At 37.5% G+C, this 14,852-nt stretch overlaps 1 protein-coding gene across 2 annotated transcripts; it reads right to left on the minus strand.

The window, feature by feature from the left end:
• Positions 1–773: 773 nt before the first annotated feature.
• On the minus strand, positions 774–11,018 carry LOC103710187 (GATA transcription factor 18-like). 2 transcript variants are annotated; one of them, XM_026805855.4, is made up of 9 exons: positions 10,711–11,018; positions 8,052–8,138; positions 7,832–7,968; positions 3,914–4,033; positions 3,673–3,778; positions 1,998–2,063; positions 1,813–1,904; positions 1,665–1,727; positions 774–1,005 (listed from the first exon to the last, which is right to left on the minus strand). In XM_026805855.4, the coding sequence occupies exons 1-9, from the start codon at positions 10,975–10,977 to the stop codon at positions 909–911; spliced, it is 1,035 nt and encodes a 344-aa protein (XP_026661656.3). In that variant the 5' UTR covers positions 10,978–11,018; the 3' UTR covers positions 774–908. The 2 variants fall into 2 exon arrangements, with proteins under 2 accessions (XP_026661656.3, XP_026661657.3); XM_026805856.4 differs by lacking the exon at positions 774–1,005 and adding an exon at positions 1,328–1,554.
• Between the last annotated feature and the right edge of the window lie 3,834 nt (positions 11,019–14,852).

The raw sequence follows: 14,852 nt of genomic DNA on the forward strand, positions 1-14,852 counted from the left end.
TCAATAATAACGAATTTTACTACCAATATTTTCTTTTACATAATTAAAAGTAGTTATTTTTTGTTCTATATTCTATCTGTACGTTTTTTTTAAAAAAAAGGGAAAAGAAAAGATATAGAATGTCTATCATTTAATTATATTTTTATTTTAAAAAAACGAAAAAAATCCTATCATACATAGGTTACATTATTTCTAATAATTAGGATTCGAGATTCATCATTCATGAATCCAACATATATAGCTAGTGCAATTGTTAAATAAATTTCCTACCATCAAACAGGAACTACCAACCTAATCAACAAATAGTTTATAGATTTTTCTAAAATAATGTACTGAAACAACAAGCAATCTTGCACTGCATTAGTGCAATGTTAGCATGGCAGTCTACGTCCCTTCCAGTAAATACAGTAGTATTAGCATGCAAGCCAAGTAATAATTGTAGAAGAAAGCGTTGATCCATGCGACCAAAGCTTCGGCCAGCAGTGGGGTTGAAGAAAATTATCTCTATTAGTTAAACGTGGAGGCGTTATAATACTTCATTCCTTATTTTGCAACTAAGCAAAGTATTTTGCGACTGAACTCTGCCTTTATGGAGATCCAATACAACAAATAGCGAGAGATGCGGATTCTACTGCTGCACTCTACCTCCAAGAAAGAAAGAAAGCAGCCAATAGGATCAGAGCTGCCGACGGAATAGCGCCTCCTCATGAATAAATCGCAGGACTGGGAGGGGTTGGTGGAAAAACTCAGGAATTGCTGCAAAAAAGGCCCTTGGCTACTCTCATATCAGTTGACTTCAAATTGAGAAACAACTTATAAAGTGCTGGCCTATCCACTGAAGCTCTTACTTTAGCAAGATTGGAGTTCTTCAAGGGACAAAGATTGTATCTTTCGGACAAAAGAATGATTCACCTTCCTTCGCATAAATCTACTATTGGATTGTGCAATGATTGCTTTGAAATCCATGCGCACGGATGAAGAAAGAAATTTGGAATGGTTTGAGATCTGTGCAGAGCATGAACTGACGATTGTCACCGTGAAAGTATAAAGATACAAGCCAAACCCTTCTTCAAGTACCAAAAAAAAAATAAAATAAAATAGAACCTAGAAATGAATGCAAACATATGAATTAGGTGCCTATTTTCAGACATGCATGCCATAATCCACAGAATTGCCACTTAATATGAATTAGAACAACGGTCTCAAAGTGGTTTGACTACAAATTGATAATAACTTCCAGCCCTGGACTATGGACAGAAGCTATTACTTTTGCAATACTGGCATTCGATGAGTACTTACAAAAAAAAAAAAGACTCTTTCATCAATCTAATATCTGAAACCCACTGAAATTCTGAGCTTCAAGTTTTATTTATGGCTTGAGGTCAGTTCCATAAACATTAGATTCTCACAGTTCTGAAAGATAGGGAAAAAACCAATAGGTGCAGATAAAGCACGTCGTCATGCAATGATCAGTAGAGAAAAGGCTCGTGACACGATGCACATAAAACATGCACAGCGATGTATGCGTGCTCTCACACAAGGTGCTGCACTTTCCTATATCATCATTCATTCGGTCAAGCGGTGTCAAGCGGTCCCTATAAAAATTTAACCGAGAAAAGCCCAAAGTTTCTATTATTTGAATAGTACATTGTTATACTTCTTACATTTCGGTCTTCAGGTCTTCCTCCATCTCTTGCCTCAGACCTGCCGGTATACCCTCCGCCACTCTGAACATGGTTACCCAGAAAAGAAGATCAGCTGCAATTCTCATCACACTCGAGTTTTCAAAACATAGCGATAGTTTATACTCACATATCAGCAGTGTTTACAACTGAGTCATGATTGTTTGATGTGTCAACAAGTGTTTTGTGGTCGGTTCCGAATTCTGAATCCACAGCTTCACCCTGTAGGGAAAATATATACAAACAGCAGTACACTTAGACATCTATGTTAAGCATCTTCTTGTTTTTGTCGTAGTCGTCCTAAGAAAACCATACATGTTCATTTGGATTGGCAGGGCTCCGAATACTCATTTTCACCTTAGCGGGGCTCCTCAAAGTACCCTGAGGATTAAAAAAATCATGCATTACTTGACATATAACTAAAAGAGCTTACTTCACAAAATCCAATGATGATTTTTTAGCAGATCAACAATTTGACAACAGAAGATCAAGCCATAAGGCTGTACTGAAGTGCAGGTGTAAGTAGGTGACATCAACAATGCAAGCATATACTATGAGGACTCGTGCAGGCTTGTGTTTATTCACACATCGGTTATTCGCTGGATAAATTTTGGATACTTATATAGGATCAAGAAACCCAAATAATATCTTTCGATTAGCCATTTTGGGTGAGGTTCCGGATTGTAACAAATGGTATCAGAGCGGATCCAGCCTATAACCTATGTGGACTAGGGGACACTGCAGCACGGATCCATTAGGGCTAACCACGGGCCGATCGTGGTATTTGTGATTAGATTTAAATGAATTTGAACCTTTAGCCTGACAAGGAAATTAGGGCTTGAACGGGAGGAGTATGTGAGGACTCGTGCGAGGTGTGTTTAATCCCACATCGATTATTCACTGAGTAGATCTTGAGTACTTATACAGGATCAAGAAACCCCAATAATATCTTCCGGTTAGCCATTTTTTGTAAGGTCCTGGATTGTTACATATACACATGCTCATGCAGATAACCCTCCCTGCCCCCCTCCATGGACAATGAGGTTTGACCTCACACATACAAAACTGCAAATTTTCTAGCCAATTATCTGAGCTTTGAGCTCAAACACAGAATATGAATATAAAATTATGGACTTGTATAGATGACACGGGCACCTTACCTGAACCCTACTGCAAGATATATCAGGGGACCGCCTTTGCTAACATGTGGGTATGAGAGGAGAAGACAAGAGCTCTCCACCTCCTACCCACCTTTGAAATTAGGAGAGGAAAGAATAAGATTTCCCCCCCTGAGGGGTGTGTGTGTGTGTGTGTGTGTGTGTGTCTGTGTGGAATTTGTGGTTTTCCCTTAATCTGTCACAATGAAATTCCATGCTTTCACTGATTGACCATTGCCTATCGAATACTCATTACATCGAATAACTCATGTGCAACAGTGCACCTAAACAACAGAATTTCCAATAATTATTTTTTTTATTCTTTTATTAAATCACAGCGATCCATCAAATACTCATCCGTATGGATTCAGTGATGTCATTACTTTTGGCTTAGTCCTAAAATGTCTATATATGCCTCGGTATATATGTGTTGATATACACACATATATGCACATATTACGTATACACATATATGTGTGTGCATGGATATGCTTTTATGATCACAAATCCCACCCAATGTGTATTATATGCCTCCTGGCAGATTGCATTGTATCATCATTGTATAGGCATATCAAATACATGTTCTCTTCTACTAGTGAGTTTCTAATAGTTGCTACATCATGCAGCTTAGATTAAACATTTTTGACAACTTTATATTTTTAAAAACATTTTCTCTAAGTGCATGTACCAAAAAAACACCAGCCAATTGGGAATAGTAAGTTCCCAAAAATAAATAAATAGTCGACTCATGGTTCCTGTCGGACAAGTTTGAAAAGTACTTACCAATAAATCATGCAAAGATGATATCAGTAAAGGTAGAAAGTGGTACAGACCTTGTTTGCCCACATTAGTCCACAAGCATTGCAAAGAGATCTAGGACCAGCCGGTCCACGACGCATTGCTGGTGTCATCTTTTCACTAATGCCACAATTCTGACACCTGTGGCAGCACATAAAGAATAGAAAACAATTAACAGATGGGGGAGACATGCAGGGAAGGAATGAGGGAAGCAATAAGTTTCTATAACTGAGAGTTACAATATCTGCCAAACTGTAAGTATGGCACGAGACTCACTTTGATTCTCGAGGAGGCTCATCTTGGGTTGAGCTCCGAGCAGGATCAACACTTGATGAAGCAGATGCCCCTTCCTGGGGATTTGCCTTCCCAGCAAATTGCCCTTTCCGACGCTGCATTCTGCCAAAGCCATTTATATGATTGGAGCATGAACTTGAATTCACCATGACTAGAACAAAGATGTAAGAACTAAACAATAGAGACAAAAGAAATTTCCAAAACAAGAGAAAGACCCTCAGTCATTAGAAAAATTGGTCTGTGTTCATGATTCCATAAATTATGACTGAATCATTGCATTTCAATAAAAATCAATCACATTTTCGGAGGACCAATTTTAAAAAGCTGTTGATGATCACCAATACAATGGAAAAGCGTTCGGGCGTGAAAACTATAGTCAAAAGAGAAAAAAAATAAAGAGCAAAAAATGAACGTTCCAAATTGGCATCAAAAGCAACTATAGTCAAATCAAAAGGCAACAAATAAAAATAACTCAATTTTTGTTTCTTATTTTCCATCTTTCTCCTCTTTTAGCTTGGTCAACTTCCCTTTTTTGTTGGATAAAACTATGAACTTATGTAAATTTCAAATTTTCAGCAATGTTACAATACCCATCACGAACAAATTCTAACATGTCTGGTAATTTGTAAGTTATAGCATTGCACACCTCCATACAAAAATCTAACAGCAAACTCAGCTTGGTTTTTAAAATCTCTTTGCACCCATGGTCACTGAAAAATAATAAGTAAACAATATCCCTTTAATTATAATATAATATTTGCCAGATTTAAAAATGTTCATAAAGAAAAAAGATGATCGATCTAAGATTTCTTTGAAATACAAAACAAAGAATCCCCTTTGTTTGCAATGCTAACGGGCAATAACCTTATCCCACATAATTGCAGGCCAAGAGCCAGTTCAACTGCATGAACTCCTTTCCTAGATTGTGGACTGTGGTTATAGCAACAGACTCAGTATGTCTAAATAGCCAAGAACAACCACATTTGCCACCTTGCATTATAACAAATATAAAAATGAACTGCCACTACACTAGTTGCCACCTTCGTATAAACTGCAAACACCAACATCATATAATATCAACTTATATTGCTTAATGGTTTTTTTTCCCACAATACCAGCCAAACCAGATCCACAAAGCTATACACTATTCACCAAAGGCAGTGGCAGTTTCTCCTATTCAATTATCAAAATATAGCCACATAAGGTGTGCTGTATTGTGGACTTGATTCAAGATGGAGATGCTCGACCTTATGGTTATTCGATCCTGGACCCTATAACAACAAGCTCTATAATCGAAGGCCTCAAATGGTGGGTAAACATGGCCAAACATCATTAAGACTGAAGAGAGAGAGTGATGGGTGCATAAGATATTGTGTTGAAAAAAGCTTGAGGGCTAAGCATGCACCCTTCACTACCACAAGCCTCCTGGGTGGTCTCTGGAGCTCTTTTAAGTCTTGATGAAGGAAAGATGTAAGGTGACATTTGACTCATAAGTGTCCAATGAGCTTAACTTTCGGGAATGAGTCAATATTAGTCCATGCTACGGTCTAGCGCACATCAGTCCCAAAGATAGCATCATTATAGTCAGCACAAGTTGAATTTTCAAATTCAAATTATTTCTAAGATGTCCGACATCGAGTTAGCTTTCTAACGCATCTTGAATCACCTCAATTAGAGCTTGGATAAGGAAGTTATGGCCATTTTATTGATGGCCTATCATGCTGATACGTTGTTGATGAAGTTCAACTTAATTACAAAAATAGCATTTCTTAGTCATGCCAAATTAAGGATGATTTTTCTAGATTTTTGGTCAAATTTTCTTGCTTTTCTCTTCCACAAAAACTCGTTAATTAATTTATAGGTCCAACAAGACCTAGAAAACCATTTTTTATTATCTTTTTATTTTTTTCAAAAATCTATATTCATATGGAGGTTGTGATTTTTATGGAATCCATCCCTAGAAATATCCCTCCTATGTCTCAGCTTTGATCATTGAATAATTAGGAAAGGTTATGTTCTTCCAAGTGCACTATATTATTCTCTTGATCAGGCCCTTCTTACCCGGATGTGAATTCTGCAACCAATTCGTGTTGTTCTTGTTGACGTTGACTTTCAAGCTCATTTTTTAGTAGGCGGCTTTCTTTCTTTTATTTAGCCAAGGATATTCTTTTCAGCATGGTAAATTCTATGAACCTGGTGGATTCTGAGAATTGGCGACGCAGCTAGTTGGTGGAGTCCTTAGTTGAGGGTATCTCGAAACTGTCGGTTGATGGAGTCCTTGGCAACAATGAGGACCCCTTGGTAGCAAAGGAAGAAGCAACTAGTTATCCCTTCTCCTATTTCTTAGCCTTTAAGCTTTTAAGATTTTAGCTTTAATTGTTTTTTTTATTGCATAGCTTATTTTAATCTTTTGCCGGGTAACTCCGAAGTTTGCACTAAGCCCCCCAATCTATGTCGAGACCTTTTGCCTATCCAATTGAACAAGGTAATAATAATTTAAATTAGGCCCAAAGTTAAGATTCTACTTATGAGGATAGAGGAGGTACTAAGTAAAAGATTTTTTAAGTAGCTACCGACAACCTTCCGTGTGCCCACCCTCACCCCCCATGCCACTCTAATTAAAATGCAAGCACATAAAGACACAAATAGGGCTGCAAATAGGTTGGGTTGGACCGGGGCATGCTTGATCCCGACTCGACCAAGTTTCATCTACGAGCCTTGACATTGGACAAGGACCCAATCTAGTAGATGATTAGGTCAAATTGGATCGAGTCCATGGAAAATATTTTAGACCCAATGGATCATTCAGATCGAATCAGGGTCATATATGACCCATCTTCAACTCAAAATATTCGGGTCCAGGTCGGTCCAGTTCAAGTCTGGTTCAAGTCTTGGTCTACATTTGTTTACTAACAAGATTTCACGAAAAAAGAATATTCTTACTTGTAAATCAAACTGAATTTTGAGTACCACAAAGTTGTTTGATAACATAATCAAAACTCCATGAATTAATGTTTATCTAGCTGTTTCAAGTGGTTAATAACCTTAATAGCTGGCCTTTCTTAATGTAGTGAGATTAACTTGAGCCCTTTTCTCATAACAGAGGAAAAGAAGAAATGACTTGGAAAACTTTCTTCACGTTAATTAGAGTCGAGTCAGATCAGGTAATTAATAGGAAGCCCCAAAGTAGATCTATATAGTATATAGATCAAGTCAGGTCAGGTTGGGTCAAAGTTTATGAAATCCAAATCCAAAATATAGAACAAGTCTAATATTTTAACCCGACCCGACCAAACCCCACGGGTCTTCAAGAATGGGTTGGGTCGAATCTAAACAGGTTGGGTTGGGTCGGGTTTAAATGGATCGAAACGGATCTAAACAGATCAATTCAACCCATTTGCAATCTTAGGCACAAATGATAAGGTTTAAGGCCCGAGCCTTTGTAGTTTGAAATGATTATGTAATATCTTGAGATTTTGAAGTTTATTAAGAAACAAAAACAAAAAGGAAAATATGAAATAAAATAATGGTTTGAGAGAAAAAGAGATATTCAAAGTAAATTTAAGAAACTAGTGATTCTATATGACATTATTCTCAAAATTATTGCTAACTATGCTTTGACTTTTTTAGTTTTACCCATAAAGCTGTTAAGAATTATACTGAAAAGCTATAAAAGGTTGAATGCAGATCTGAACGAGGTGGAAGAAAAACTGATTTGCCCCCACTCTTCCTAACAATAGGTTAAATGACCATTTTGCTGCCACTATATTAATCATTCTTGGGTTAGACATTGATGTTTGGTCAAAAATTATCCCATGTTCCACACATTCCTAGAGAGTCCAAAGTCCGCTTACAGTCCTCATTATTAACTAGTCAAAACCAGTGACATCCTTTACATACCTGAGAGCAACCTCCTTGCGGACATTATACCGGATTTTCTTATCAAAATTTCTTTCTTTGCGCTTTTCCCGGAACCTAATCAGCGAAGCAATCCTTTTTGCAGGAATATTTGTTCGTCGTAGTATATCATCATAACCCTATTGCAGAACGCAATTAAAAGAATGAACAAAAATAAACAAATTTAGCATTTCAATGATGTAAGTGAATGATGTGGGAATACCCTGTCATCCTGGTGACAGGGTACTGCCATGCCAGCTATACCAGTTGGTACTTCACACCCTCCTAGCAGTAATAACACAGCTTGCACCTGCAGCACAAAAATACCATTAAAAGAGAATTACTTCTGAATAGAGCAGCAGCAAGTGTAGTTAGGGGTCCACAATGACTTGAATGAACAAGTTTTCTGCACTCAGAAGGTATTTGCCATAGAAGGCACCAAGTGTTTGAGTGATAATAGTATCTTAAACAAGTTTTATTGTGTACACTAACACACCCATTCAGTCCATTTTTCTATCATCAACATGAAATCCTTCACCAAAAATTTCAGTAAGCGGGTACAAAAAAGATTCATTCTAGCAGCAGTGTAGAAACATGAATGACAAATTGAACTGAAGAAAATGCCTTTCTATTGGTAAGAGAATCAATAGCACCCAACAAAACGCATGCCATTTGCAAACTTGACCAATCAATCAGTTGATTAGGATTCTAATCAGACCGCCTTGTCAACTGAACTGATAATAATTTTCTAGAAATAGTTCTCTTGAGTTGGAGTTCTTGATCAGTTAAGACTATGTGCTACAATTTTAATGATTCTCCCAATCATTAAACTGGCCCCGAATTTTGTAGCACTCATAACAACTACTTCTGACTCCATATACCTACATCATACAATCATCTAGAATTCTCTTAAGCAATGCTAACTTTTTGAGCACAGGAATGGTAAAAGATTGTAGCCTCCCACACTTGCATCAGTAACAAAGAGTGCCAGATAAATTAATGTTAATCCAGGACCAACCTTCCAGCATTCTATGTTTTGATAAGAGTTTACATAAAGAGGAAGAAGGCAGCATCTGGTTTTGGAAACTATAATCATATTTACCCGCAAGTTGCATGCTAAAAAGCCAAATTAAAATATAACTCGCAAAATGTCAGATTGATCATCAGCAAAATGTCAGCTAGTGCACCAACATTTCCTTCCATATTATACTTGTCCACATAGATATGACTTTGAAAAAAAGAATAAAACAGCAAGTCCTTTGTATGAATTAGTGACAAGCACATTAGAAAATAAATTAGTGACGTAGCAGTAGCTTGAGTGTTTTTTTTTTAAAAATAAAAGTGATCTCAAAGTAGAGCAGAACAGTCCAAGGAAAAATACACATATACAAATTTATCAGGCTAGAGCAATGGAAAGGGTGATAAAATAAATGTAAAGTAGCACATAACTTTTTGGCATTATAGCCAACACTTGTCCAAGTTTTCCACAAGCAATTGAGAGCACTCCTGTGTAATGCTTGACAAGTTGAGTCATGTAAGTTGTTTGTTAAATCATATAACTAGTCATGCCATTATGACTTTTATTTAAACTTTGAAAATGGGCAGGCTTAGCAAAACTTGGTGCTCAGTAGAAACGTAAAATCTATTGTTTTCTGGTGATACTCCTTTAGTCCCCTAAAAAGCAATGGAAGAAGAATCCAGCATATTAAAAGATATTATTCCTGAAGTTATACTAATTCTTATGGAGCAGGTTTAAGCCGATTTTGCAGGCAAGAAAAGCCTGGCAACATAGAGGCTTGGCCTTTTCCACTAAATCCTGTCAATTACATTGTACATTTTTTTCTACTACGTTCTGTTGAGTATTATACTATTGTAAAATAAGACCGCCAATCAACAGTCGCAGGATTCCATGGAAAGAGAGAGTGTAGTGCCAGCTCTTCAATGGTCACTACAGCATGTGCATGCTCCTGAACTACAGTTCCCAAAAAAAAAAACATCTGTAAATGAACAATGAAGTTGGATCAAATCTTGAATGATAGCAAAAAATCACTTGACAAATCCTAATCAGCATGCAAATGCTTTGATGGTTACAACTGAAGCCTAAAAATCATGAAGATCACTTATCTTGACACTCATCTGAACTGGTGCGTTCTATCAGAAAACAACAACCGCAGCCTTTTAAGAGTTAACAGGACAATGAAACATTTCGGAATCTCCCAGATAGCATGGAGATTAAATTCATGTTGATGAAAATTTTAAAAGCTAAATTGGATTCTTATAGGATTTTGATCATGAGGTAAGGACAAGTGATCGAACTGTGATGGCTTCCAATGGGTTTGCAAATTAAAGAAAATATACTTACTGTTCTGACAGATCAGTTTGAACTGTAAGCAGCATCCATTTCTTATCTTTCTCTTAAGAAAAGAAAAAAAAATCAAACAGTTAGCTGGCTTGGATAACAGTCATAAAACACAGTAAAAAAAATGTTTCATTTAGCAGAAGTATATTAATCAAACAGTTCGGAATGAGCATAATAATGCTATAATTGAAAATCAATCATCAATTGGACGGTTTGGACCAAGTAAGCATTGCAACAATCAGTACACGGACCACATCAGCTGTCAGAAGAAGCATGTGCTTTTCCTAAAATTACATAGCATCAAAATCCATCAATTAGAGCAAGCAAACACCCAAAGAACTTTACAAATTCCAATCAAGTTACAAAACGCTGTTTTACTAAGCTCGTAAATAACAGCATCGTAATCGAGCAAAAAGATATCCCCTTTAACCAAATGCGAACAGAAAAATGCAAATCCCTCCAGAGAACGTTGGAAAAGGGACCAAAAAGGTAAAAGAGATCCGACGGAGGGAAAAGCGCGCACCTTTTCGGGCGTGACGGAATCGAAGACATATACCTCGCCCTGGAACAAGAGCGTGAGCTGGTTCGAGGTGGCGCTCATGAGCGGCACGGCCGCGTCGACGGCGTCCGCAAGGTGGTCCTGATCCGGCGCCGGCTCCGCGGCGGTGGTGGCCACTTCCATCATCTCGACCCCGGACCCGCCCTCGATGCCGCCGGCGCCGGCGCTGCCGTCGCCGGACGCGCCGTCGTGACCGTACATCTGGGTATCCGGCGAGCTCGCGACCGACATCCTCGCGATCGGTGGGGGGGGGGGGGGGGGGGGAGGGACACGGCGGCCGGAGGGCGGGGGTGGCGGACGGCGAGGACACCCTAACCCTAGGCGGGAGTCCAGGAGGGCTAGCAGGGGGTGATGGCGTGATGTGGGAATCACAGCCGCTGGATTGCGGTTTGATGATGCGAAACACGGGAAGCGCGTGTGGACTGTCCGCTGCTGGACTTCACGCGGGACACCGGCTGGGCGCTATGATGCGGTGATGAGAGGAGGGCCGTTGGATTAGCGATGGCTGTGAGGACTACATCCAGAGACAAAGACAGGCTACGGTGATCAGTTGGATTGAGAGAGATCGAGAAATGCTGGCTTGAATCATCCCTTGCTTTGAGACATTTAGATGATGGTAAGAAATGAAGGACCTTCTAGGCCAAGCATTTATTTAGAGAGGCTAACAGGACTGCGAATTGAATGTCTGTATACATAACCAATCATTTCTGAAGTATTATGTGAGCCGAAGTAGAGAAGTTGTCTCGAGCATTTCACGATTTTTTATTTTCTAATTTTATTGAATATATTCGTACATGTAATAGATGAAATATATATTTTAACGCGCGAAAAAAAAATCCCTACCTTTGCTTCTTTTTTTTTCCCCCGCTTGATATCGTCCCTCAAAAATTTTACCTTTTTATTGAGATGGTTATATTATGATACTGTATCGTATCATTGTTATCAATTGGAACTCAAGCCTTCTTGCTCTGTTGTAGAGCTAATTCTACAGAATGGCCGAACTGTGAAATTCTGGTGCCACGAAGCTTGAGAGATAATTATCGAGTGAAAGAATATAAATGTGATTTCAAGCATGCATGAAGTTAATCATACTTGTTAGTGAAACCACCTAAGATCCACATCCTAATAACATTTCTATTTGCAACTTTAGAGGAATGGTTTAGAAGTGCCGAGTTAAGAAATGTATTATTGTACGAAAGATCAAGACCAATTAACAATAATCTCTTTTTACATTGGCTCTTGCATTTATCTAAGGAACCAAGATCCATTTTAAGCTTCATATATGTATAGATTTTGCCACTTTCTTTAGAGCATTCAAGAGATTATGAGAGTGGCTTTTGCAATTGGAATTTTCCATTCCTTGTACTTTGTCTATCATTAAATAAGCTTCTTCAATCATCTTCATATGTGGACGTAAGCCATAAGCCAAACTGCATAAGTCTCTATTAGCTTCACAATCTCTGAATCCAGGCTTTTTGCACAAAACACATGATTTGCTAGTAAGCATCCAAGTAAAAATGCATGTTTAAAAAAAATACTATTATGTTTCAAATTACAATTTTGCGTGTATCTATCTAACCATGTAACATAGAAGTTAATTGAATTTAATTCTACCAAAATATGACACATGCAATTCATGAATTTAGGAAAAAAAATAGAGGGATGGGGGTATAAAGCTTCAGAAATACACAACAAATTTTGGCTCTATAGTTGAATAGAAATAACAAATGAATATTGTTCATCAAAAAAATATAGCAAATGAACTTTAAGTTCTTTATTAAAAACGATAAAAAAGTCAAAAAAAAAAAAAAAAAAGTTCCAGCATTATTTTCATTTTAAGAAAATTTATATTATATAACCAAAGGAATGAATCACAAGAAGCAATCTTAATAAGATCTCTCACAGAGCAATAGGTCCATACAAGATAATAGTCACTAAAACATGTGACATATTAGCAATAAATAGCTTCAATACATAAGCCAAGAAAGACTTCCACAAAGATATAATGGAACTTGAGTCCTCCAAGACATCAAAGAATATACATCTCTAATTAATGTTCCAAATATAATAATGCTCTTGGTAATTAAAGAGAATGCGAAATAACTTATTTATAGTGAGACTATTATATATTTATACCATGATGGTATGGCACGGCGAGTAGCCGAGAGAGCTCCTAGCTATCAGCGAGGTGTTCCATGTTTCGAGCTCCATATCCAATCAAATAAGGTAAATTTGATGGTAGTAGGAGAACTCGGAGAACTCATTAAGGTGATAAAAAAAAGTGATCAAGGACATGGTCCAAATAATGGATTTCCTTAACATAACTAGTTTAGGTCGCAATGTATGTGCGATTACAATCCCTTCTAGATATGAAACACATGGATGTGAGGGAAATCTAAGATCCAGAAAAAAAAAAAAAAAGTAAGCTTAAATTTAAAAAAATAGTTCCAAATAAATGACCCTAGATACGGACAGAGAATAGTGGAAATATGATCCATAGTATCTATAAGGATCTATGCGGATATATATTTAGTCTCATACCGATTATTCACGGGATAGATTTTGGGTATTTATATAGGATCGAAAAAATCTAAATAATATCTTTCGGCTAGTCATTTTGGGTGAGGTCTTGGATTGTTACAAATGGTATCAGAGCGGATTCGACTCATAATCTATATAAACTGGGAAACACTGCAGCACGACACTATCAGAACTGGCCACGAGCCAATCATAGTGCTTGTGATTAGATTTGAATGGATTTGAACTCTTAGTCTGACGTATGTGTCCATCCAAATCATTTTTCAGAAATGAGTGCAACTATTTCTAGAGATCCTTAAGTTCATGAAGTGGGCTCGACCCTATTTAAGTTGCCCTTCACGTTGACAAAATAGCTTAGCTTTAGGGTCAATCGCCATGGCGGTAAGGAAGAAGTTGGACCTTTGGGGTTTGACGTACAACCTCGGGATCTTCCGTCTCAAAAGCAGGGAAGCTTAGCGTACACGTAGCAGATTAGTAAAGACCTTGGAGTTCGCGGGAGGAACATGGCTTTGGCCTTGCTTGTAAGTTGAGACGTTGAAAGTAGACGAGGACGCTTGGGCATCATTATGAGGATTACCGTGAAGTATGCATTTCCGGATATCAGACATACCTATAGAAAGACAAGTAAAATTATGGACTGGATTTGGTATTGTGGACCTATTTGTCATTAAATCAGTTGCTCTTTGTGATATTTTAATTTTTGATTTTTATTAGATATATTAATACCAGATGTATATGATTCATCCCTCTTTTTTTAAAAAAAAAGAAGAAGAAAAAGAAGAAGAAAGAAGAAGATGGTGATGAGCACGTGACGAGTTGCATCTTGGGCATTAATATGCCCCCACAAGTTACATCAAAAAGAGAAAAAAAAAGTAGTATATCACAAGCACACTTACAAAGCCTTTCACTTGAATGAGAAAAAAAGAATTTTACAGTTCCAAGGTGAAGATATTTTTTTGGTTGAAACATGCTGTTATTTTTGGTTGCTTCCCTCTTTTTTCTTTTTTTTTTTTTCTATCAGAAAAGGATAGACTTGGGTATAAAACTAGGTGGCGACAACTTTTGGATAAATTTAAAGTATTGACTTTGGTTCAAAATATGGTAAGGACTACTATTAATTGAAGATCGAGAAGTAGAAGTTAGTGCATCATTGCAAGGAAGCAATTAATTTAAGAAAAATAATGGATTGACATTGTTGCTTGTGAGAATCTATTGTTTTTGCTAGCTGGAAAAACAAAAAAATGTTTACTTGGAGAATAGAAGGTTAATGCCCCTTCCATTAATTCTCAAGAGTGACAATTACATGTAAAGATAGATCAACTCCCATAGATAGATCGCATGTACACGCATCTCAAGGCTGCTGGATCTAAGCAAGATCGATCAATTTACCCATATGCTTGTATGACAATACTAGCCATCCGACCATTATGCTCCAAACCCAGTCCAAGAACTAGAAAAACGAGCTCATGTTACCCGAAATTTCTTTTTTAATTCATAAAATTAACTCAAATAGCTGCTACCCCAAGGTGAATTGGCTTCACATGCATGTTTAAATGTTGCTTCCAATG

The sequence above is a fragment of the Phoenix dactylifera genome, chromosome 1 (assembly GCF_051530095.1).
Source record: "Phoenix dactylifera cultivar Ajwa chromosome 1, Ajwa_hap1_PhDact_Kaust_v1.1, whole genome shotgun sequence".
Classification (NCBI taxonomy): Eukaryota; Viridiplantae; Streptophyta; class Magnoliopsida; order Arecales; family Arecaceae; genus Phoenix; species Phoenix dactylifera.

Bases quoted from the DNA above. Each gene is read 5' to 3' on its own strand.
- LOC103710187 (XM_026805855.4), bottom strand. From the start codon at position 10,977: ATGTCGGTCGCGAGCTCGCCGGATACCCAGATGTACGGTCACGACGGC. The intron at 3,779-3,913 runs GTGAGTCTCGTG...GTGCTGCCACAG, and splicing joins GAGCCTCCTCGAGAATCAAA to GTGTCAGAATTGTGGCATTA. The intron at 1,728-1,812 runs GTGAGTATAAAC...AACCATGTTCAG, and splicing joins GTTGTAAACACTGCTGATAT to AGTGGCGGAGGGTATACCGG.